The 25,976-nt window shown below is 43.9% G+C and overlaps 4 protein-coding genes across 4 annotated transcripts in view; all 4 read left to right on the top strand.

Annotated features, from left to right (window-relative positions):
• The window catches only part of LOC129724083 (uncharacterized), an 84,055-nt gene extending 75,178 nt beyond the window's left edge, over positions 1–8,877 (top strand). The window contains exons 3-4 of the mRNA XM_055678702.1: positions 6,956–7,421; positions 7,839–8,877. Coding sequence (XP_055534677.1) covers positions 6,956–7,421; positions 7,839–8,009 — 637 coding nt within the window. The 3' untranslated portion in view covers positions 8,010–8,877. The remainder of the gene's footprint in view (positions 1–6,955; positions 7,422–7,838) is intronic.
• A 2,972-nt stretch (positions 8,878–11,849) lies between these two features.
• Positions 11,850–14,584, top strand: LOC129720245 (uncharacterized). The gene is made up of 4 exons (XM_055671694.1): positions 11,850–12,755; positions 12,835–13,151; positions 13,227–13,684; positions 13,749–14,584. Exons 1-4 carry the CDS (start codon positions 11,850–11,852, stop codon positions 14,582–14,584), a joined length of 2,517 nt encoding a protein of 838 aa, XP_055527669.1.
• A 1-nt stretch (position 14,585) lies between these two features.
• Positions 14,586–16,118, top strand: LOC129720244 (uncharacterized). The gene has a single exon (XM_055671693.1). The coding sequence runs from the start codon at positions 14,586–14,588 to the stop codon at positions 16,116–16,118; it is 1,533 nt and encodes a 510-aa protein (XP_055527668.1).
• A 2,181-nt stretch (positions 16,119–18,299) lies between these two features.
• Positions 18,300–19,871, top strand: LOC129720242 (uncharacterized). The gene has a single exon (XM_055671692.1). It carries the CDS (start codon positions 18,300–18,302, stop codon positions 19,869–19,871), a length of 1,572 nt encoding a protein of 523 aa, XP_055527667.1.
• Positions 19,872–25,976: the final 6,105 nt, after the last annotated feature.

Below are 25,976 nucleotides of genomic sequence, written 5' to 3'. Positions count from 1 at the left end.
ATTTTTCAATAAGCGCTTTATCATATGTAACAACTTTGCAGAAAAAAGTTTTTCTCTCAAACATTGCTATGGAGCGCTAGACCCAAATTTCCCCCTAAATTTGGTTTCTGAACCATTGTGCACTATGCAACCCTTTGTTTTTTTTTTTTTTTTTACAGTAAATACAGGGTGTTCAATAAGTTTGAATTCAACTTTTCATCGTTGTGTGTGCATTCTGTGCTACATATATAGGCTAACCAACAAGCATGGTGTCGACTTGCTATATCAAGACAAAAAATTCGGCAAGAAGGTAATGTTTTGGCAGGCCATTCGTGAATGTGGGAAAATATCTCGTCCATTCATTACGAATGACACAATGAATGGTAAAATTTACGTGAAAGAGTGTTTGCAGAAAAGGTTGTTACCCATGGTTAAGCAGCATAACCATCCTTCAATCTTTTGGCCCGATTTTGCTTCCTGCCATCACTCTAAGGATGCACTAGGGTGGTATAAAACAAATAATGTCACATGTGTCCCAAAGGAGATGAATCCTCCAAACTGCCCTGAAATTCGCCCTATTGAAACTTTTTGGGCTTTGACCAAGGCAAAGCTGAGGAAATATGTCAAACCAGCGGACAATGTTGAAAAATTTAAAAAAGATTGGCTTAAAGTGGTAAAAATGGTCGGGGAACACACTGTGCAAAAGCTTATGAGTAGTGTTAAGAGAAAAGTTAGAGAACTCGCGTATCCTACGAAAAATAATCCCAACTTGAATTGAAACTGGAAAGAAAACACTTATTATCTATATTTCAAAATAAAATGAACCGAAAAACCCTGTTTTTTTGGTTTATTCAAGAAAGAAGATGTATTTATAATTTTCGGAACAGTCTATAAAACTCAAATTATAATTTTTCCTCATAAGACTAGGGCTTCTTTCCTCAAGCCAAACAATAATCACGTTGTCAAGATGAATGGGGTTATTTTAAGTTGGTCTGACAAGGTTAAGTACTTGAGACTAATTTACGATAAAAAACTTATTTTCAAAGAGCACATTGAGAGTATACAATCCAAGTGCATCAAATATACAAGATGTTTATATCCTCTCATTAACAGGAATTCTAAACTTTGTTTAAAGAACAAACTTTTGATTTACGAACAAATTTTTAGACCAGCAATGCTTTATGCTGTACCGATCTGGTCAAGTTGCTGTTCAACAAGGAAGAAAACGCTCCAAAGGAATTCAGAATAAATTCTGAAAATGATTTTGAAGCGTCCTCCTTGGTTTGGTACACTCGAATTACATAGACTTACTGGTGTTGAACCAAGCAATGTCAAATAAAATTATTAACAATTTTCGACAAAAACCGTTGCAATCCTCAATTGCTACGATAAGCTCTCCTTATAGTCAATAACTTAGCATTTAAGTTAGTTGTAAGTTTACTTTCCTTTCATGACAAGTAGGTTTAAATCCCTACGAATGATAAGTCCTAATTGCGAAAGCAAACAAATCCTAACAATTAAAATTACAAATCACTAACAGTGTTGAGAAGTCACCATTTGTGATTGGACACACATACTCATTATTTACTAATAGTTATCATAAATACTTAAGCTACTAACAAATCCCCCTCTTAAAAAAAAACCGGCGCCAACGGCTTTACTTCCTCATGGAAGGCGTGATCCCAGAGATTTTTCGGCTCAGAAAATCTCCCGGTGTCGGCTTGGATTGAATCAAGACCAGGGCTTTGAAAAATCCTTTTCTATAAAGACGCTTGAACGTTTTCTCGGTCAGCTACAAGCTTTCCTTTTTGTGCGATCCTTCGCTCAATTTCAACTTGTACCTGCAGCACGTTCAATTTCAACGAACGGTTAAAAGCAGAGCGAATAAGAAACGAGCTGCGTGCAACGCGTTGCTTTCCGCAAAAGGACCGCCGCTTCGGCGTTCAAGTCCGCCGTACAATATTCTGTCGGCAGTCACGTACCATTTTTCGTTTGCGTTCATGATCGACCGAAAAAACAGTCAATCAGTTTAAAGCATTCTTACGTTTGAGGCTCATGTGCTGGTGGTATGCTGTTGCACCGACAGTGCCAATGTTTACTAACCGGGACCTCATTCGTAACGAATTAACCAACGCGGATGTCAATTTTCTTGCGGATGTTCCGCATTTGCGGATGTTCCGCATTTGCGGATGTTCCGCATTTGCGGATGCGGATGCGGATATCTGTTACATCCCTAATATTCAATATAGTCATCATTCAAGCCACGTGGTAATGGCTTTATGAGTAAGATAGTTTTTCTCACAACATCGGCGGGGAAGAAGATAGGGTAGAACAGGGCTAGTTGGTTACGGGGTTAGTTGGTCAATGAGAATTACATCAATCCAACGCATTGAAAAAACTGTGTTTTTTTCACATATCATCTATATAAAAAAATGTGTTATATGGGTGATATAATCAGATAAGCAAAGAAACTAAATGACAAAACCAAGTGCAGTTGTGCAAATTGTGATTTAAAAAAATGTTTATCGTTGTCCGTCGGTTTTTAAATAAAGAATAATAAACACCCGTTTTCAAATGACAATTTGCTCATTAACAGATTTTGAGCAGGTTTGAGCAAGAACTCAATTATAAATACGAAGGACAACGATAAAAAGTTCTCAAAAACCACGTTTTACTCAGAAAATTACTCTCTTTCAGCTGATCTATAACAATCAGAAAACCATAAAAACTTTAGAATTGCGGAATTCGGTTCGAGTTTTCAATTTAACACGTGTTTTCTTTGATCAAGTGTCCATTCAAACCATCAATGTAATTTCAACGTATACACTAAAGTCGCTTTTTACGCGGGGGATAATACGTGCCGCGTAAATTCCTGAATCTATGTGAAAAAACGCGTAAATTCCGGATTCCGAAATGAAAAAATACGGAATCCGCGTAAGAAAAAAACACCGCGTAAATTCCGGAATCTGCGTAAAAAACCGCGTAATTTCCGGAATCCGCGTAAAAATGACAACATAAAAAAACCTGCGTAAAAAACTGTAAAAAAAGGCGACCTTAGTGAACTTTTCGTCAAGCAAGAGAGTAACACTTTTTCATCCAATAGCTTTTGTGAACGTCTAAGCGAAAAACTGAAAACGATTTGACCTCTGCCTAGATGCTACAGACTGCCGTTAATGCATTGGTGGAGGAAAACTGAATTGTCCTTTCGAAATAAAAGTTGTCACTTTACCCCACTCGCTGATCAACTTCTACCCTACCTGAGAAGCTAATTGGCCTGTCAACCGCTCAAAAAAGATAAAATACACTGAAACCTTTTAACGCGTATTACGGAATTTACGCAGATTTCAGAACTTAGGCTGTTTTTTATGCAAATTTCAGAATTTACGCATTTTTAACGCGGATTTCGGAATTTACACGTTTTTTTTACCCCAATTTACGATTTCAGAGTTTTCACGGTTTTTTACCCGAATTTCGGTATTAATCCACGCGGTTTTTTACTCGGATTTCGTAATTTACGCGGTTTTCAGAAATTTCTCGTTTTTAACGCGAATTTTGGAAATCACCAGTTTATTTACTCAGACTTCGGAATTCACGTGAAGTTTTACGCAGATCTTACAATTAACGCCATTTTTTACCCGGATTTTGGAACTTAGGCGTTTTTCACGCGGATTTTTTCCGCGCTACGTGTCTCCTCGTAAAAAAAACCTTTAGTGTATCCGCAAAATTGCGAGCTGTTTAAAGTAGTTCATATTTTCGCATAATACAGCCATACCTCGGTAGAAGGAGACCTCGATTTAACGTAACTCGATATAACGTAACTTTTACCTCGATATAACGTAACTTTTTAGGATGTATTGATATTGAATATAAATGATATAGCAACTGTTTTTGGGGTATAAATTGCTTCGAAAATATGTAGTAAGTTTTGAAACCAATGAAACCAATGCGAAAGTTGTCCCAAATGGCCATAAGAAAGGTTTTGAAATTCTAATGGGTGATGGCATTAGGTTTACACGAATCCTTCAGTAACAATTAACAGTCTTGCATCAACAATTTTTTTTTTTTGTTGAAATTCTCTAAAGAGAAGCATAAGAAAGGTTTCAAATCACTGGTAGGTGATGGGAAATAGGCTTCCGCGCATTTTTGCATTTCAACAGTCTTGCATCAATTAAAAAACTTATTTTTGCTTGTTGAGAAATTGTCCTAAATGGGCTTAAGAATGGTTAAAAATTACTGATAGGTGATAGAAAATAGGTTCTCGCGCATCTTTGAGTAATCATTAACATTCTTGTATGAATTTTAAAAAAATTTTTTTTTGCTTCGATATAACGTAACTCGATATAACGTAACTCGATATAACGTTGCGGAAATGAAAATAAAGTTGCCTTATATCGAGGTATGACTGTATTACCGGTATAAAGTAATGGAACATTTTTACCAAAAATGACCAACTTTTCCCGTTCTACCCTAAGTACCGATTTATGCATTAGTCATATGTTACACAAATTTCAAAGTTCTATTCCAATCCAATCCAACATACAAAAACAAATACGAAAACAAACGCAAAACGAAACAGTAAGGATGATACGAACCGCCCTCATTCACTTCGTGTCTTGCACGTACACATAATCGAAGAGTGAACGTAATAAACGAGCGCTGCCATAGCGAATGACCGCCACCTAGAAACTAAAAAAACGATCAACTTTACTTTGACTGTTTTTTCTCTGGGCGATCGCTTGATTATATCGAGCAGTCAAGTTGACTGCGGGAGGCGTTCGCATTCGTGTTTTAACAGTCAACTTACGATCCTTTGAAAAGCACTGATCAAGACCAGCTGGGTTGGTTGTGAGTGGATCACGCCACCTCACAACCATCGACACCTATGTCGGCGGTATGATTCGAGAACCCAGGCGTCGAGCGTGGTTGGCGGCGATGTTACCAACCAATTTAGGCCCCCGCTCAAATGAACACTTAATTTGATGTACCTAAAATAAGTTGCATTTTTCCAATTTTTTTTTCAAGATTCGTGAAGTTAAAACGAAACTTTTGGTAAAAAAACTGATTGTTTTATTGAAGGTTGAGGTTTGGAAAAATTCTAATTTCAACATTTTTCAAAATATTTATGTTCTAATGATTTTAAAAGGTTTGAAGAGATGCATTTTCCTCTGAATTTGTTTTCGTTGAAACATAAAATTATTCTGAAACTCCTGGTAGAAACTTCAGGAGGAGAAATTCAAGACAGTTTTTTTCTCGAGAGTTAACTTTAAAACTTGCGTACCTCCAGACCCCTCCTGAACCGAACAAATTAAAATTCTTTTACCTGCCATTCCGCGAGATTTAAACCGAATTTGATCCAACAATTTAATCATAGTTTAAAGGATAGTCAAGTTTTTGCAAAACAACACTGTTGCATTTGGCCACTTGGACATCTATTGGCCGAGCTCCGGGAATCGGGAGCCCTGGTGAAATTGTCTGTATTCACTAAGGTTCCGGAACCTGGCTTGCGGAACATCGAAGAACTCGACCTGGTTGTCCAAGTGGCTTTTTGGAACAAAAACGGATAATTGATTTAAAACTAATTGGGGTCAGGCAAGATTCATGTGGCGAAAAGATAACTACAAAAATGTGCAAAAAAGAATTCAACATTAGGAAGCAGCTCTGAAAACCGCTTATTATCACGTCATTTAATTGCGAGCATCGAACATGGACTCCCTGAGAAAGATAATAACCATCTCTGTTTTCAATCTTGGGTTTTGGAGAATTAATTTAGCCTGCAATTTCAGCAGCCTGATTTTTTTTTCAGAACTGTTAGTTCACTGCAGTGTTGCAAATTTTCGACACTGCAAACGAAAATGACTAAAACTACAACTCAAATTGAAACGACCTTCAGCATCAGCAGTGGTGTCAATTTTCAATGAAAGTCCGGTCGTTGAAAGAAATGAGATGTCTGATTTAATATCGAAATTATTTGATTTGAGCCAATTCATTGCATGAAGTCGATGAACTATATAAGCATCAACATTCTCAGTTAAAGCAACACAGCGTGTGCAAAATCACAGAAATGCTGCTATCACTGTCAACTGATTGGAGCTGAAAGTCTCGTTCATTCTCAGCTTATTCGTTAAAAATTGAAATTCAAAGATTTTTATTTCAATTAAAAACCCTTTCACGACTGTGAAGTTTGCAGCGCTGTAGCTCAGAATTACTGCCCTAATATTAATTTAAAGTGTTTTTTCCCACCTCATTCGCATTGTTTCCATAATTTGCGGCTGTTAGCACCCTTAATGAATTCAATCACTTTTCACTGCCTAGCACTCTGATTGTTTCAGTTGTAGTAATTTAGATATTTTCATAAATTTCGATTTGTTAGCTTTTTAATAATCTTATAAAAGACAGCACTTTCACATCAATAATACAGACTCTAACAGCATCTTGCAACCAAAATAGCCATCCAGTCACATTTGCGAAGCTAAAATTTGTAATCCTCTTATGATGGCCGTCTCAGGTTGCAAAACTATTCATTGACACAAAAACAGGGGAATTATAGCCGAACTTTTAACAGCTCGCACGCCACTAGTGGCTATCACGTCCGTCCATAAACATAATTCCTTGCCTTAATCATTACAAACGCAAATTTTCCAACAACGTCATCGGTTCCAGCAGAAATAGGACACTACACACAGTCTCCGGCAATTTCCTACCATCGTAGTGACCATTCATTTCTTTCATTCATCGCTGGGCTTAATATATGCTCATAAATCCCCCAAACGTGACAGTGTCTTCTCCCGATGCCCAATGACACATTTTAGTTGCCTTCATCACAACTGGGCACAACTGGGTGCGACAGAATAGTTCCGTATGAAAAGCGTAGGAATAGTTTTTTAATGCTTTAATTTATTTCTCAAGACGTTGCCGCTTCCTGGCAGTAATGAATATTGTGACTTCATTCTTTTTTTTTTTTTTGCTCTCCTTGCAGTGATTTGAATTCTGGACTGCTGTGCATTCGCAGCTACACTCGCCGTTGCATGACGTTGGAACAAAGGGATCGTTTTAATAAACTGTACAATGGTACCCACCAGTTCGTGAAGGATCTATGCAGGGAGGGTCCCTATCAGAATGAATTTTTATCACATGCCCCGTGCTTGCAACGAGTTAAACCAGACTATGAGGTGTGTGGTCGCAGGTATCACAACACGGTATCGGTTATCACCCAACAGCAGCAGCAGCATCACCATCAGGGCCGACACGAAAGGCATCACCAGCAGCAACCGAATCATCACACCGCAGCAGGAAGGAACGCCGAGGATGACGTTCGAACTGTTTGCTGTTCCTTCATCGAGTATCTGGATTGCTCGGAAAGTGCAGCGAAGAAAACGTGTGGTTCCAATACGGCTAGTTTTACCCGAGGTTTTTTGGATAAAATGTCGTCCACTTTAATCAAGGTTAGTAGTGAAATTGATGTTGTGGATCGAACTAAATAAAAACGACCATGCGTCTTCACAAGCTGTAGCAATTCATAACTTTGCTCCACTACTTTGCTGAGTGATGGATAATGAGTGGTTCTATTTTTCTCATGTGACATAAATTCAGTTTTTGTTGAAAACATCATCCAGTATTAGCAAACGAAAAATTCGTTTATATTTTTAGACAATGAGAAAGGGAAAACATTTGCGAAGGTTTTTTTGTAATGCCTTATGTCTTATAAATGCATGAAACGACGAGATCTGCAGTAAAAATGCAACACAATCGATGTATCTTAGAATTAGTATTAATTGGTCCACTAAAAATGCTTCACCCTATGCAGAAAATTATCGTTATTATACTAATAAAGTCTCTCTTTGTACCTTGTTCATTTTCAGATGTACTGCGAAGATTACTATCGTTCAAACAAGTGTCCATCGGCACAATCGGCAGCGTTTAGCACCAGTCATAATTACGGCATCAGTCATTTACTGTTACCACTAATTCCTTCGCTGTTGGCTCTACTAAGCGCACGCTTCCCAACGTTTAGTTTACTCCGGTTACGATAGAAACATAGAACCCCTCTGCTTCCTATGGTCCCATCCAATCGCACATCTATCATACGGGGTGAAGCGTCGGCGACGGTGGCAAAGCAACCTAAGGCCGCAACCAATTATCGCGGTCACACATCAACAACGTTGTTTTCGTCGTTTTAGACTACGAACAGCGTTCCGAAATTTGTAGATTTGACCCCCCTGTGACTCCCTAATCAAGTGTTCTATGCGTGGGGTAGTTTCATATTAGCAATAATACAACAGTAGAAGTATTGCCGTAGGTTAAGCTACTGCCACTGCTGCCAGCTGATTGAGTTTATCACGCCGAGTCCCAGGATTTTATATCTCATTGGTACATTGCATTGTGTTATTGCAACGCCGGGAACGAACGATACCGAGGATAATTAGTATTAATTAATTTATTGAGTCGAATTAGTTGCCGGGAGTTCATTGAAGTTCTTGCCCCTCTCGCTGTCTCTTCAGTTGTAGAGATCGCAGCTAGAAAGAACGTTACTATGAACAAAAACATTCGAGATGAAAATCGAAACAAAACATAGGTCCGTCTTTATTAGTTTTAATATAGCTGTGTGCAAGGTTAGTTGAGGTTAATCGTTAAAATTACGTTACTGTTCGGGTAGGTGCAAAAGGTGTACATATTTTTGAAATTACATTTAAACTCAATTGAAAAACCACTGAAAATCACATGTAGGTAGAAGCAATCCAAAAAAAAAAAACACATGTTATCGTTATAGGATATCGAGTTTACAAAATTGAACAGATTTTTTTCATACTCAGTTCGGTGACTTCGCTGCTCACTAAATGGAAACCAAATATTAGATCGTAAATAAACTACAAAGAAAAGTTTAATTTTTGAAAAACAAAATAGGTAAAGTTTACTTTTTCCGGAAAATCCGAAACATCCAGGGAAAACGGGCTCCAAGATTTGGGCATAAACTAAAAACGCCTACAATTTTTCAATTATAAATTTTTCTGTGGTTGCAAAATCATAAGGGTTCGTTTGCGGAAGGATCGTAAATGTGCTACAAAATATATTAGTAAATAGTCTAAAGCTTAGGCTTTGATTATCAATGTCAATCACTATTTATTGCTGTATATAGCATATGTTTTTAAAAGATCTGTTTCAACGAATTTAGAAAGAAACAACTTTCCTGTTGAGCAAAATATAAGTACGTTCGAATGCGAATACTAATTTACATTACAAGCATAAAGCACTTTCAGTCTGACGTGCCAGTACCACAGACAAAAAAACAGCGACCGGCCAACTTACCTAACATCCGAAACGTGAGTGACGGCGGCCGTGAATAATAAGGGACACTTTAAGATCGCCAAATCCCCAAATGTGGTCAAAGCACTGAGATCAGTTATAAGGTTATAAGGACTCACATACGAGTGCTTCCCAAACTATTCCGGGTAGTCAAGCAGGAGCGCCTGGATAACTGCCTCTTCGCATAAAAATGAAAGTGACGAAGTGATGATACTAATAGCGAATTTCATTATTCTCAATGCCGACCTAGTTTTGACTTGGAACTAACGTATCGGCTGTCAAAACGTTTCTTCATCGCTTGGTTTCGACTTCATTGCCCTATTGGTAGTAACTATTGTCAGTTTCGGCACACCGATATAATCTGACATCTCTTTCTTAATCGCATTGTAAAAAAAATATTGTTACTTTATTGCAGTGGCAGGTTGGCACGGACCCAGTGGAATAAAGAAATTCTCTTTTAAACAGCGGGGGTAACGCTCCAAGCAGGAGAAGGGATGTTCGCTAGTGCGTAATAGTCATACTAGACGTAACTCCACAATCCTTCGCTTGCAGTACCGGTGTCGCTGGAAAACTACTTCTAGAATCGCGGGCACGTTTACAATACAGTGCGTTTCAATTGTCGCAAGGGTACCACAATGTTCCGTCCTACGTCCAATGTTGAGAAGGCGTTATGTAAGACGATATGTTGTTTGCTGGTTATTGTTGGTTTTGCTAACGACATAACCCTGGAGCTGGATCGAGAAGTTGAATTAACGGCTACGGACGCTATGATGGTTGTCGAGGACTTGATTCACTCCAGAATAGGGATACCATCCGTCCTGATTTAGCAGGACATGTCCTGATTTTGAAGTCCTATTTGGGCGTCCTGATTTATTTTTTATATTTTAGCATTTGTCCTGATTTTCTTGAGATATTTAACTTTCTGGTGTGGCAGGGAGCAGAATTTTTCAAAACTGCTCAATAAGTGTTTTCGATTCCAGGTCACAACGCTAACTGCGATCGAAATTTTTCATTGGTTGAATCTCACTAGAGTAATTAAACGAATCTCTCACGCGTTGACCGTTACAATTAAGCATCTGGCATTTGTTAAGTTTAAGTTGAAACATTTTACGTGTGTTGAATTTTTAAAGTATCTACTAGTGCGTAATAATTCGAAGTGGTTTGATGAAAGTGGATCGTCAGAGATACACTCAGATTTTTTACTAGGTATTTTTCTACACGGATTTTCGGATTAACGGTTTTTTCACGCGGATTTTTAAATCGAAGGATATTCAAATTACGCGTTTTCATACGTGGAATTTTTTTATTAACTCGTTTTTCCGCGAGGTACGTATCGCCGCGTAAAAAAACTGAGTAAATCAAATATTACGAGTTATATTTGCTCATACTTCGAAGAATAGAATAACTTATACAAATTTGGGTCTAGAAAAGCTGTCCTGATTTCTAACTTCGACCAGATGGTTTCCCTACTCCAGGAAGCTAGAGTGGGCACATCATAAGACAGAGGTCATAGTTGCGCAAATTGCAATAACAGGTAAGAACCAGCGTCGGAGATGATACCATTGTCTTGAAGCAAGCACTAAACTCTTGGATATAATGGTCGATATGCTTGTCAGCGTAACTTTATTCATACTTCGGTAAGGCGGGCCAACGTAGTCCAAAGCTCTAGGTACTAACAGCTGTTTGCAGTTGAAGCGGACTCTTCCCTGATTACCTCAGAGCTGTACCAAGATAAAGGCTAAAGGCTAATAGAGAACTTACTTACTTACTTACTTTACTTTGTTGGCCGACGACTCGTTCACCAGTCTAGAGCCGACTGAATTTAAGATGTCCAGCTTCTTATGTCTTGGGCAGCCGTTCTGTAGTCACCTCGTACACCAGCAGATCGTGCATTTTCTTCAACCACGCACATCCATCCAAGGCCTACCATGGATTCGACGGCCTGTTTCTGGTTCTCTGCTGAAGATAGCTTTGGTGGCACACTCGTAAAGAATTTGGCTATAGGTCAGGCACACTGACGCCTGCCACGCGTTGTTACCTTCACTGTATCAGCATTGTTGCGGCACCACTGGGCGCACTGCCGGACGCCCTAAGCGCTCCCCAGCTGTGATCGAGAGAATCATCCCGACGAATTGGGGCGCTTCGAGCGCTCCCCGGCAGCAATCGTCAGAACCAGCACGGTGAGCTGTCATCGACAGATAGACAGATACGCGAGATGGAATTAAGGCAAATCATTTGGACAAAGTGCTATGAACAGTTCAGTGGCCACGTGGCAATTTATCAAAAAGTCCTTTTATTAGTCAAAAATCCGGAAATTTATTGTAAAATCGATTCAAAGTTAATGCGAGGTTTAGCCGGTCTATTGTTTGAAAAGAGCAAGTTGTGTATGAGAAGAAGTTCGGAAAAAAAACCATAAAAACGTGAACTACTCATGTGAGTAATTAGAATTTAATATTTCTGCTCAAAATGCTACTAAGGTTTAAATAAAATTAATAGTTTTTAGCTGCTTCTGAACGATACTTGAGCTGCTTAAATAATTGGTTCCGTAAAACGTCCGAACATTCTAAAAAATGAGTATGGAAAACCCGCAACATAACCTCAATGAAGACGCGGATAAGACCAAGTACCATTGTGCGCACTGTGACCAGCCGGAGAATGACGAGTTGCAAATGGCTTTCTGCGATCATTGCCAGAACGGCTACCACTACAGCTGCGTCGACGGTCCCACGACGGAAAATGACGATGAAGAGTGGATGTGCCCCCTGTGTCGAAAATCCGATACCGACAATCCTGATCCGGAAGATGAAGAGATTGCGGCAGCAATAAACGCAGTAGAGCTGGAGAGGGAACGTCAGCGGAACCGTCAGGCCCAGAAATTGAAACTGGCCCAGATGCAGATGGAACTCGAAAAAGAGAAGCTGGAAATGCAATGGGACACTGAGAAGAAGATTCTTGAGATGAAGATCAAGGCGGAAACTGACTTCAATCGGAATCACAAGGCCGAACGTAAGGAGTTACAAAAGGAATTGAAAAAGTTGACCAAACAACGACTGCGGAAGGAGAAAAGTGCGAATAAATCCGGTACCGTCGGGAAGAAAGAGGAAACGTCAAACCCTACAGAGTTCCGCGACGGGAACGTTAGTAATTCAACTCCAATTCTGCAAGCTGGTGCTTCAGAAACGCAGATCAGGAGAAAGAAATTTAAGCAGGGATCGGTAGTCTTCGGGGAAAAAAGTAAAACCTCAGTGGGGGAAAATAGCAGCTTCGAGGCCGAATCTGAAGACGGCAGTAGCGCCGAATTATCAGATGATAGCAGCAGTACCGAATCGTCTGAGAACAGCAGTAGCACCGAATCTGAGTCCGAAGAAAAGGGGTCCAAAAAGAAGAAGAGTGTTAGAGCAGGTCCAACAAAGGCGCAGATGACCGCTCGTCAATTCTTGTCTCGAAAGCTTCCCACGTTCACCGGCCGCCCGGAGGCCCATATTTTTCAGCAGTTATCAAACATCGACAAAAGCGTGTGGATTTTCGAACTTGGAAAATCTTGCCCGTCTTCAGGAGTGCTTGAAGGTTGCTGCCAGAGATGCGGTCAGCAGTCGTCTCCTGTTGCCGGATGCCGTGCCTCAAGTAGTGGAGGCGCTGCGTATGTTGTACGGACGTCCCGAGCAGCTTTTAAATACGCTTTTAAAAAAAGTGCGGAAGGCTGATCCACCGAAATCGGACAAGCTGTCGTCGTTCATCACCTACGGGGTTCTCGTCCAACAGCTCTGCGACCACCTCGAAGCTTCGAAATTGATGGACCACTTAGTGAACCCGATGCTCATTCGGGAACTAGTGGATAAGCTGCCAGCGAGCACGAAAATTGACTGGGTACGGTATAAACGGCAAGTGACATCGGTGAAGCTGAGGACATTGGCAGATTTTCTGTCCGATTAAGTTTCCGCTGCAAGCGAAGTGGTTAACTACTCGGAAACGTCATCACAGGCCAGTGGTGGTAAAACGGGAAAGCCACAGAACAACAAGGGCAAAGAGCAAGAGAGTTACGTTTACAAGCATAGTGGGTCTGAAGTTGCCGCTCAAAACAAAAAACCGGAACGTACACCGTGTGCGATGTGTGGAGAAACCAATCATCGATTGCGGAATTGTGATAACTTTCGCAAACTCAGCGTACCACAACGGTGGGAAGCGGTTAACAAATGGGAGCTGTGTCCAATATGCCTCAATGCTCACGGAAAAGCGAAGTGTAAGCTGAATATTCGCTGTACCGCAGAAGGTTGCTCGGAACGCCACAATAGACTACTGCATCCTGCCGAGTTTCAGTCAAGCTGTAACACCCACAGCGCGATATCCAAGGATTCGATCCTGTTTAGAATGGTGCCGGTTAAGATATTCAACGGGAATAAGGGCCGTGAAGTTGCCGACACAGGCCATGAGTTTCGCTGACGTAGCCGGATAGTATCGTCATCTGGAAGGGTTGCCAGTGACCGATTACGCTGCATCTGCACCATTGCTTCTGATTGGACTCAAACATATCGAGCTTTTCGCCCCGTTGGAATCTTGCGTCAGTCAACCAGGCGAACCGATTGCCGTGCGCTCTAAACTTGGTTGGACGATCTACGGACCGCAAGACTCAACGCAAGGTGAGGGATTTCTAGCACAACACTCGTGTGCTGGGATATCGAATGCAGAGCTACACGATCTTCTCAAGTCACAGTACACAGTCGAAGAAAAGGGCTTCTCGGCGGATTTGATGCCGGAATCAGACGATGATCGAAAAGCTCGGGAAATGCTGGAGGAGAAAACTGTTCGCGTCGGCGATAGGTTCATGACTGGACTGCTGTTCAAGGAAGACAACCCAACGTTTCCGGACAGCCTACCGATGGCGCTGCGGCGCATGAAGAGCCTGGAGAAGAAAATGTCGAAAAACCCTAAGTTGAAAGCTGCAGTGAAACAACAAATAATCCAGTATCTGGAAAAAGGCTACTGTCATAAAGCAACGAAGGAGGAACTGGCATCTGTAATCCCTGGCAAGGTTTGGTACTTGCCGTTAAACGTTGTTGTCAATCCGAAAAAAGACAAGATTCGCTTGGTATTGGACGCGGCGGCCGAAGTGAATGGTGTGTCGCTCAACTCCAAGCTCCTGAAAGGGGCGGACTACTTGGCCTCTCTACCATCCGTGATCGCCAAATCTCGGGAGTTTCTCATCGGATTTAGATCCGTGAGATGTTTCACCAACGCAACTGTTTGTATTTGGAAACGAAATCTACGTGATGGATTGTGTCATTTTTGGAGCCACCTGCTCTTCTAGTATGGCAATGTTCGTGAAAGACAAGAATGCTCGGGACTACGCTGAACAGTTCCCAGAAGCTTATGATGCAATCGTCCACAAGCACTATGTGGACGATTACTTCGACAGCACGGACACTGTCGAAAAGGCTGTCCAGCGGGCAAGCGAGGTAAGATTCGTTCACTCTAAAGGCGGTTTCGAAATCAGAGGCTGGGTGTCGAATTCTCTGGAATTCCTGGAACGCATGGGTGAAACGGAGAAGAAACAAGCAATTCATCTCGACTTGGCTAATCCGGAACGCGTTTTGGGGATAGTGTGGAACACAAAGGACGACGTCTTCGCATTTACAAACAAGATGCGCGACTCGTTAATGCCATACCTGTACGATGGAAAGGTCCCTACGAAACGCGTAGTGCTTAGCTGCGTCATGAGTCTCTTTGACCCGCTAGGACTATTGGCGCCGTTCACATTTTTTGCGAAAGTGCTGATCCAGATCCTCTGGAGAAAAGGCTGCGAATGGGACCAAGTCATCGACGAAGAAGCGCTGGAGGGTTGGAAACGGTGGACGAGCTATTTGGGAGCTGTAGAAGCGGTAAAGATACCGCGGTACTACTTCGGCGACGGTCTTGCTCTCGACTACTCAACGCTGCAGCTGCACATTTTCGCAGATGCAAGCGAGAATGCATACGGCTGCGTAGGCTACTTCCACATCTTAGCTGGGGAGGTCCCTCGATGTGCGTTGGTGCAAGCAAAATCAAAAGTCGCACCGATCAAGCAAGTGTCGATCCCGCGGCTGGAATTGATGGCGGCCGTACAAGGAGTTCGTCTTGCGGAAAACATCAAAGACAATCACAGTCTGAACATAAAACAAGTGTCCTACTGGACAGACTCACGCACCGTTCACTCATGGGTTGTTTCCGATCAAAGAAAATATAAGACTTTCGTTGCATTTCGGATTGGAGAGATTATCAGCCGGTCGCGGCCATCAGAGTGGCGGTGGGTGCCCACTAAACTGAATGTTGCGGACCAACTAACGAAATGGAGCAATGGTCCGCAGCTTGATTCAAACAGTTCTTGGTTGCGGGGTCCGCAGTTTTTGTACAAACCAGAAGCTGAGTGGCCATTACAGCAATTCAAAAAACTGAATGTCGAAGACGAGATGCGAGCAACATTCCTGCTACACGACGTCGAAGTACAAGGCCAGTTGGTGGACATATCCAGATTTTCTAAGTGGAACGTGCTTATCAGAACGCTGGCATGTGTAAATAGGTTCATCAACAATCTGCGAGCGAAGCGACAAGGTAAGGTGATAGAAGTTGTTCCAGCACCGCCGAAAATTAAAGCATTAGTACTAAGGAAGCTATCGGATATCGAGAAGCCGATCGACCGCGAAGAACATCAAGTAGCAGAAAGAGCGTTGTTGAAGTTGGCACAAGTGGAGGCACGAAGTGAACGAAGTGAAAACTTTGTTGAAGAGTCGTCAAGCAAAATGTTCAACCGGAGTGAGTCTGGAAAAAAGCAGTCTTCTCTACAAGCTGTCACCGATACTGGATGAGTTTGATGTAATACGAATGGAAGGACGGTTGGCCACGGCGGACTTCTTACCCTTCGAACTGCGTTACCCGATAGTGTTGCCAAGGGGCCATCAGATCACACGTAAACTTCTGGACCATTATCATCAAAAGTTCGGCCATGCAGGACGGGAGACGGTCACCAACGAAGTGCGACAGAGGTTCTGCATTCCGCATCTTCGAGCCGAAATAAAGAAGGTGATGGACAGTTGCATGAGGTGCAAAATTAAGAAATGCAAACCTGACACACCGAGAATGGCACCGTTACTAACACAGCGTATAACGCCCAATCGTCGTCCGTTCAGCTTTGGTGGAGTCGACTTCTTCGGTCCCCTGGAGGTAACCGTCGGTCGGCATGTGGAGAAACGATGGGTGGCGTTGTTCACATGTCTCGTTACCAGAGCAATCCACCTAGAAGTGGCATATAGTTTGTCAAATCTTGCCCGTCTTCAGGAGTGCTTGAAGGGTGCTGCCAGAGATGCGGTCAGCAGTCGTCTCCTGTTGCCGGATGCCGTGCCTCAAGTAGTGGAGGCGCTGCGTATGTTGTACGGACGTCCCGAGCAGCTTTTAAATACGCTTTTAAAAAAAGTGCGGAAGGCTGATCCACCGAAATCGGACAAGCTGTCGTCGTTCATCACCTACGGGGTTCTAGTCCAACAGCTCTGCGACCACCTCGAAGCTTCGAAATTGATGGACCACTTAGTGAACCCGATGCTCATTCGGGAACTAGTGGATAAGCTGCCAGCGAGCACGAAAATTGACTGGGTACGGTATAAACGGCAAGTGACATCGGTGACGCTGAGGACATTGGCAGATTTTCTGTCCGATTAAGTTTCCGCTGCAAGCGAAGTGGTTAACTACTCGGAAACGTCATCACAGGCCAGTGGTGGTAAAACGGGAAAGCCACAGAACAACAAGGGCAAAGAGCAAGAGAGTTACGTTTACACGCATAGTGGGTCTGAAGTTGCCGCTCAAAACAAAAAACCGGAACGTACACCGTGTGCGATGTGTGGAGAAACCAATCATCGATTGCGGAATTGTGATAACTTTCGCAAACTCAGCGTACCACAACGGTGGGAAGCGGTTAACAAATGGGAGCTGTGTCCAATATGCCTCAATGCTCACGGAAAAGCGAAGTGTAAGCTGAATATTCGCTGTACCGCAGAAGGTTGCTCGGAACGCCACAATAGACTACTGCATCCTGCCGAGTTTCAGTCAAGCTGTAACACCCACAGCGCGATATCCAAGGATTCGATCCTGTTTAGAATGGTGCCGGTTAAGATATTCAACGGGAATAAGGGCCGTGAAGTTGCCGACACAGGCCATGAGTTTCGCTGACGTAGCCGGATAGTATCGTCATCTGGAAGGGTTGCCAGTGACCGATTACGCTGCATCTGCACCATTGCTTCTGATTGGACTCAAACATATCGAGCTTTTCGCCCCGTTGGAATCTTGCGTCAGTCAACCAGGCGAACCGATTGCCGTGCGCTCTAAACTTGGTTGGACGATCTACGGACCGCAAGACTCAACGCAAGGTGAGGGATTTCTAGCACAACACTCGTGTGCTGGGATATCGAATGCAGAGCTACACGATCTTCTCAAGTCACAGTACACAGTCGAAGAAAAGGGCTTCTCGGCGGATTTGATGCCGGAATCAGACGATGATCGAAAAGCTCGGGAAATGCTGGAGGAGAAAACTGTTCGCGTCGGCGATAGGTTCATGACTGGACTGCTGTTCAAGGAAGACAACCCAACGTTTCCGGACAGCCTACCGATGGCGCTGCGGCGCATGAAGAGCCTGGAGAAGAAAATGTCGAAAAACCCTAAGTTGAAAGCTGCAGTGAAACAACAAATAATCCAGTATCTGGAAAAAGGCTACTGTCATAAAGCAACGAAGGAGGAACTGGCATCTGTAATCCCTGGCAAGGTTTGGTACTTGCCGTTAAACGTTGTTGTCAATCCGAAAAAAGACAAGATTCGCTTGGTATTGGACGCGGCGGCCGAAGTGAATGGTGTGTCGCTCAACTCCAAGCTCCTGAAAGGGCCGGACTACTTGGCCTCTCTACCATCCGTGATCGCCAAATCTCGGGAGTTTCTCATCGGATTTAGATCCGTGAGATGTTTCACCAACGCAATTGTTTGTATTTGGAAATGAAATCTACGTGATGGATTGTGTCATTTTTGGAGCCACCTGCTCTTCTAGTATGGCAATGTTCGTGAAAGACAAGAATGCTCGGGACTACGCTGAACAGTTCCCAGAAGCTTATGATGCAATCGTCCACAAGCACTATGTGGACGATTACTTCGACAGCACGGACACTGTCGAAAAGGCTGTCCAGCGGGCAAGCGAGGTAAGATTCGTTTACTCTAAAGGCGGTTTCGAAATCAGAGGCTGGGTGTCGAATTCTCTGGAATTCCTGGAACGCATGGGTGAAACGGAGAAGAAACAAGCAATTCATCTCGACTTGGCTAATCCGGAACGCGTTTTGGGGATAGTGTGGAACACAAAGGACGACGTCTTCGCATTTACAACCAAGATGCGCGACTCGTTAATGCCATACCTGTACGATGGAAAGGTCCCTACGAAACGCGTAGTGCTTAGCTGCGTCATGAGTCTCTTTGACCCGCTAGGACTATTGGCGCCGTTCACATTTTTTGCGAAAGTGCTGATCCAGATCCTCTGGAGAAAAGGCTGCGAATGGGACCAAGTCATCGACGAAGAAGCGCTGGAGGGTTGGAAACGGTGGACGAGCTATTTGGGAGCTGTAGAAGCGGTAAAGATACCGCGGTACTACTTCGGCGACGGTCTTGCTCTCGACTACTCAACGCTGCAGCTGCACATTTTCGCAGATGCAAGCGAGAATGCATACGGCTGCGTAGGCTACTTCCACATCTTAGCTGGGGAGGTCCCTCGATGTGCGTTGGTGCAAGCAAAATCAAAAGTCGCACCGATCAAGCAAGTGTCGATCCCGCGGCTGGAATTGATGGCGGCCGTACAAGGAGTTCGTCTTGCGGAAAACATCAAAGACAATCACAGTCTGAACATAAAACAAGTGTCCTACTGGACAGACTCACGCACCGTTCACTCATGGGTTGTTTCCGATCAAAGAAAATATAAGGCTTTCGTTGCATTTCGGATTGGAGAGATTATCAGCCGGTCGCGACCATCAGAGTTGCGGTGGGTGCCCACTAAACTGAATGTTGCGGACCAACTAACGAAATGGAGCAATGGTCCGCAGCTTGATTCAAACAGTTCTTGGTTGCGGGGTCCGCAGTTTTTGTACAAACCAGAAGCTGAGTGGCCATTACAGCAATTCAAAAAACCGAATGTCGAAGACGAGATGCGAGCAACATTCCTGCTACACGACGTCGAAGTACCAGGTCAGTTGGTGGACATATCCAGATTTTCTAAGTGGAACGTGCTTATCAGAACGCTGGCATGTGTAAATAGGTTCATCAACAATCTGCGAGCGAAGCGACAAGGGAAGGTGATAGAAGTTGTTCCAGCACCGCCGAAAATTAAAGCATTAGTACTAAGGAAGCTATCGGATATCGAGAAGCCGATCGACCGCGAAGAACATCAAGTAGCAGAAAGAGCGTTGTTGAAGTTGGCACAAGTGGAGGCACGAAGTGAACGAAGTGAAAACTTTGTTGAAGAGTCGTCAAGCAAAATGTTCAACCGGAGTGAGTCTGGAAAAAAGCAGTCTTCTCTACAAGCTGTCACCGATACTGGATGAGTTTGATGTAATACGAATGGAAGGACGGTTGGCCACGGCGGACTTCTTACCCTTCGAACTGCGTTACCCGATAGTGTTGCCAAGGGGCCATCAGATCACACGTAAACTTTGGACCATTATCATCAAAAGTTCGGCCATGCAGGACGGGAGACGGTCACCAACGAAGTGCGACAGAGGTTCTGCATTCCGCATCTTCGAGCCGAAATAAAGAAGGTGATGGACAGTTGCATGAGGTGCAAAATTAAGAAATGCAAACCTGACACACCGAGAATGGCACCGTTACTAACACAGCGTATAACGCCCAATCGTCGTCCGTTCAGCTTTAGTGGAGTCGACTTCTTCGGTCCCCTGGAGGTAACCGTCGGTCGGCATGTGGAGAAACGATGGGTGGCGTTGTTCACATGTCTCGTTACCAGAGCAATCCACCTAGAAGTGGCCCATAGTTTGTCAAGCCAGTCCTGCTTGATGGCAATAAGACGGTTTGCATGTCGACGGGGAATGCCAGCGGAGTTCTTCTCAGACAACGCGATCAGTTTCGTAGCAGCGAGTAAAGAGGTGATGAGAAACATCGTGATGAGCTGTAGTGAAGCGTTCACGGACGCAAGAACTAAATGGAATTTCATTCCACCAGCGGCCCCCCATATGGGCGGGGCCTGGGAGAGAATGGTTCGTTCTGCGAAGGGGGCTTTAGCGGCATTGGACGACGGAAGAAAACTTACCGACGAAGTATTGCTGACGGTTCTGGCTGAGGCGGAAGATGCGATCAGCTCAAGACCGCTAACATATATGCCGCAGGCGCCGGATACGGTGGAGGCTTTGTCACCGAATCATTTTCTGCGAGGTTACCATCAGGAGGAACAGAGTCGTACGTTATCCCCGCAAACAAAGCAGAAGCATTACGGGATGGTTACAAGCGGTCCCAGTGGTTGGCGGACAAGCTATGGCAGAGATGGTTGCTGGAGTATTTGCCGCTCGTCAACAAGCGTACGAAGTGGTACACAGATCATGAACCGATCAAAGTCGGCATTGTGGTCTATCTGGCGGACAACGAAAATAGGAAGACGTGGGTCCGGGGAACCGTCGAGCAAGTCATAAAAGGCATCGACGGGCGCGTCAGACAGGCGATTGTACGAACAACCAACGGAGTCTTCAAACGTCCAGTGGCTAAGATAGCGGTGCCTGAAATTGAAAGCTGTAAGTCTGGCTCCAATCCGGAATCTACACCAGAATTACAGGGCGGGGCTGTTGCGGCACCACTGGGCGCACTGCCGGACGCCCTAAGCGCTCCCCAGCTGTGATCGAGAGAATCATCCCGACGAATTGGGGCGCTTCGAGCGCTCCCCGGCAGCAATCGACAGAACCAGCACGGTGAGCTGTCATCGACAGATAGACAGATACGCGAGATGGAATTAAGGCAAATCATTTGGACAAAGTGCTATGAACAGTTCAGTGGCTACGTGGCAATTTATCAAAAAGTCCTTTTATTAGTTAAAAATCCGGAAATTTATTGTAAAATCGATTCAAAGTTAATGCGAGGTTTAGCTGGTCTATTGTTTGAAAAGAGCAAGTTGTGTATGAGAAGAAGTTCGGAAAAAAACCATAAAAACGTGAACTACTCATGTGAGTAATTAGAATTTAATATTTTTGCTCAAAATGCCACTAAGGTTTAAATAAAATTAATAGTTTTTAGCTGCTTCTAAACGATACTTGAGCTGCTTAAATAATTGGTTCCGTAAAACGTCCGAACAAGCATGTTTGTATACTTGGTACAACTCGCAATTCATGTGCCATTCCATCTTCCAATTTACCACCAAGTATCGATTGCTAGACTTTACGCTCAAACACTTCGTCAGCTTCATATTCGTAAAGAGCCACCGAGTGGATTAACCACTTGAAACCGTTCCCCATCAATCTCCAATTCAGAACCAACACCACCGAAACTTCCACCCTCCCTACCAGGTACCATGTACTTTGTTTTGGCAGAGTTATTGCTGAGTCTCAACCTCCCCGCTTCTATCTCATACGGTCGACACCGATGATATAAATGTCATCCGCAAAACCATGGACCATGTGATATTTTATGACGATCGTACCGTTTCGTTGCACGTTTGCTCTTCGTACTGCATCTTCAAGAGCGATGTTGAACAGTTAGTTGGTGACCGCATCCCACTGTTTCAATCTATCTAACGGTACGAATGCGACTTACGACTCGCCAGCTATCCGCATGCATGATTCCGATCCCTGCAGCGTCATACTACTCAGCTTATTTAGTTTTGTCGGGAAACCGTATTCAAGCATAATCTGCCACAGCTCGTTTCTTTTCACTGAGTCGTATGCCGCCTTAAAATCTACAAGTAGATGGTGAGCCTGCAAATTATACTCCAAGAACTTACCGAGGATCCGTCGTAGGGTAAAAATTTGATCCGTCGTCGAACGCTGCCGTCGAAAACCAGCTTGGTATTCACTAACGAACTCCGTTAACGGTCTTAATCTGAAGAACAGGATACGTGAGAGCACTTTGTATGCGAAGTTGAGCCTTCTCAGTTGCAACAATACTTTCGATGGCCCTTCATGTAGATTGGGCATATGAGACCTTCTAGCCAATCGTTCGGCATTTGTTCATCCTCCCGGATTCTCAGTATAAGCTTGTTCGTTGCTCATAATACTCCTCCTGTTCCTGTTTTGCTCATCTTGTTCCCCACCATTCAACAGCACTTGGAAGTGTTTCTTTCACCTGCCTGCAATAGGGTGCCAATCATTTATATGGGAAAAAAAGTAACCAGGAAATTTAAAGAAAAAACCCTACATAAAATGTTCATCCACCCGAAAAACACAAGAATTTTTTCTTCAGATAATACCAGATCTGGACGTTTCATGCATTCTGGAGCCATCTGAGACCAGAAAAAAATATCGAAAACCGCAATTTGATGCACTCCAATCCGTTGGGTTACTTTTTGGATTTTTAAAGGCCAAAATTCAATCGCTTTGCGCCACCCCATTTTTAGTCCGATTGAGCTGAAATTTTGCACAGGATGTTCTTTCGGGTAGGTGAACATTTTGTATAGGGTTTCTCAAAATGACTATTTTCATTGGCACCCTAGCCTGCAACCGTCAGTTTATTTGCAAGCAGGTTGCCGTCCTTGTCATTACACATCACCGGCACAGGGAAATTCATGCTTCTGACTCTGTTGACTGTACTATAAAAGCTCCACACGGCATTTCTAGCTAAGCTGTTTTCTGCACTGGCGGGCACCTGCTCCTCTTGCTGGCGCTTTTTCCGACAGCGGACGCTATTTTCGGCAGCTCTCACTTCCCTGTATCTCTCTCTCTATTCTAACACGTAGCCACAGTGAGCATGCGGCACCTGGTACGGTTTTTCTCGTCCGTCACTTTCTGGCACTCAGCATCAAACCAGCCGTTACGCTGTCTTCTACGCTACAACCTTACTTCTCTCATAGTCGTTTCAATGGCACCATGAATACAACTCCACAGCCAATTCATGTCTTCCACTCTCCTGTTGTTCTGCAATCAGCTTTCAACCGCTGTATGTTGAAACACATCGTCTTCTTTGTGCGAGATTTCAGCACGTTCGATAGCCGTGTAGAGATCTTACAAACGACGAGATAATAGTCAGACTCAATGTTTGGTTCTCGAAAAGACCATCAGTAACATACGAGAAGTGTCGACCGTCGAAAAATACGGGATCGATCTGGAAGCAGGCTTCTGCATTCGGGTGCCTTCAGGTGTGTTTTCGAATTCAAACATAAAAATAGGAGCTACAGTCATTCTTCTGCCCGCGACAAAGTGTGTCAGCCTCAGGTTGTTTTCATTGGTTGACGAGCAAAGGCTATGCCTTCAAACGACTGGACTGCATAATTCTTCCTTCCCTACCTGTGCGTTTGCATTTCTGATGACGGCTTTAACGTCGTGTTTTAATACTCGTCATAGGTTCGCTCAAGCCTTTTTTTAATAGAGCACTCCAAGCCCAAAAAGCGCTCAACAATAAAGTACCTCAAGGTTGTTCCGTTGATATTTATAAGGCTGACAACTTCACCCAGATGGTCGACCTAAAAAGCGGTCTATGGAGCTGACAAGCCCAACGCCGTTGATGACGGGTGCTTGCCGGAGTCCAAGTGGGGAAGTTGTTATACGAACTAGAGGGTCAGATTTTGTTGGAAGTTTTAAAGAAGCTTAACCTAAAACTGACCACCCTTGAAGCGAAATGTACTTACAGCAGAAATGGGGCAGAGTCGCTCAATGAAATGAAAAGAAAGAGGGTGGGAAGGCAGTTGATTCCGCCTGTGGTGACCAATTAGTTGCCACACTATCACGGACATGTGACGCCACCATATCTGGGACTCGCCTGCCTAGGAATGTAAAGCCACCAGTCTACTGGTGGACTGACGTGATAGCGGACCTTCGCGGTGTATGCGCTAAAAGGAAACCAAGAGGGCTTGTTTCACTAGGCTTTGCGTGAATGCCTATATAAACCCGTGTTGTGACGCCTACAAAATATTAATGGCAAGGCGTGTTGGCGCTTGAGGAGCGTATCATTGTAGGCAGGCATGGGGAAAACACAACACACTAATGCGCGTGTGGCCCATCTGCTAACAAACACACCACGCAGGGCGTATTACCCTCCGTCGCTAGCTAAAGACAAAACACTGGAGAGCCATTCGTTAACACATGAGCCGAGGGTTTCTAACTTCGGCATATGAGGCAACCGAGGGCTTGCAGTTTCGGGGAACACACAAGCATTGGTCAGCAGGACGAGATCGACAATGGTATGATAATGGATAGCCTGACGGTAGTCATCGCTTACAACCACCTGCAATATTTTTTCCATATGTAGTTTTGTAAAAATGAAGCGTTTGAGAAAACACGTGTTAGCAAGCGGACTCCCGAGAGCTCACAAAGTCGGGACCACTCGGGCCTGTGTTTGGCGACGCTTCTGAAGGGCTGTTTTATTTAGAACACTGTGGGTTTTCGTTTTGTATGAACACTGAAGGGCAATGAAAATACCCTCCGTGGCATCGCTTAAAACACACATGCAGTGGTGTGGTGGGTTTGGAGATGCCTGATTGAAGGACTCTTTTCACCCCACAAGTCCTTGATCTCCGGTTGTCAAGACTCACCGACGGCGTTTCAGTATTTCTTTAAACTCACTGTACAGTAATGTACATGGTCGATGCAATCGGCGTCTTGCCCAGTATGATACCTATTAGCATCGCCATCAAGAAGGATGGAGAGTACTTTGGCCAACGTGACTCAAGGAACATACATGGTATTAGAAAGTCATCCTAGATGTCCCGATGGCAGCGGGAATGATACAATTTCACGAAGGGTAGAAGAACGCACCAATTTATTTCGATGGTATCCAGTTGAATCGGGAGGCTTTCTGGTGAAGTGGACTTCCATCCTGTCAGGCCGTGGTTACTTTAGACAATATCTACACGGAATATACGGGAGAAACTGCTAAGCATTTTTTCAGGTGGAGGGGAAATTTGAAACCAAACGCCTGGGGTGACCAACCTCGGGGAGTGTGGGGTTTGTTTGAATCAGTGGCCGGGCCCACTAAAACCCCTCCAGTCTCCAGCCCATAATACTCCCCGGGACGACCGCTAAGTATTGCTTCGGGGAACGGCTTATGCTTTGTGCAACCTCCTGACTCTATCAAGTATCTTAGCTAATTGGCTAACTAACCTGGAGACTGGCAGTTAGCTAACACTGGCGTGTTGGTGGTCAATCTGTCGCCTGCTTTGCAACTCTAAGACTATATGAGAGGTGGCTGCACAAACCGCTCTCTAGATGCTCGAGTCTTCACACATCCTCTGAATTAGGTTGTCCGAAGTAGTGTCTGGCCCGATTATTACCATCATGTCGCTCCGCGCACGCGCAAAACGAACACATACGAAGAAGACATGCTCTGCAGTCTCTTCCGCATCTACGCACTCGGGGTACATGAGGAACCCCGCTTGCCCTAACCTGTATAGGTACGGCCTGAAGCAACCATGACCTGACAGGATCTGTGTCAGGTAGAAGTTAACTTCTCCATGGCGTCTCCTAGCCCACCCGGATACCACTGGAATAAGTCGGTGCGTGCAT

The sequence above is a fragment of the Wyeomyia smithii genome, chromosome 2 (assembly GCF_029784165.1).
Source record: "Wyeomyia smithii strain HCP4-BCI-WySm-NY-G18 chromosome 2, ASM2978416v1, whole genome shotgun sequence".
Taxonomy (NCBI): Eukaryota; Metazoa; Arthropoda; class Insecta; order Diptera; family Culicidae; genus Wyeomyia; species Wyeomyia smithii.
The sequence above is the reverse complement of the archived record's forward strand: the minus strand, read 5'-3'. Positions and strand labels throughout refer to the sequence as shown.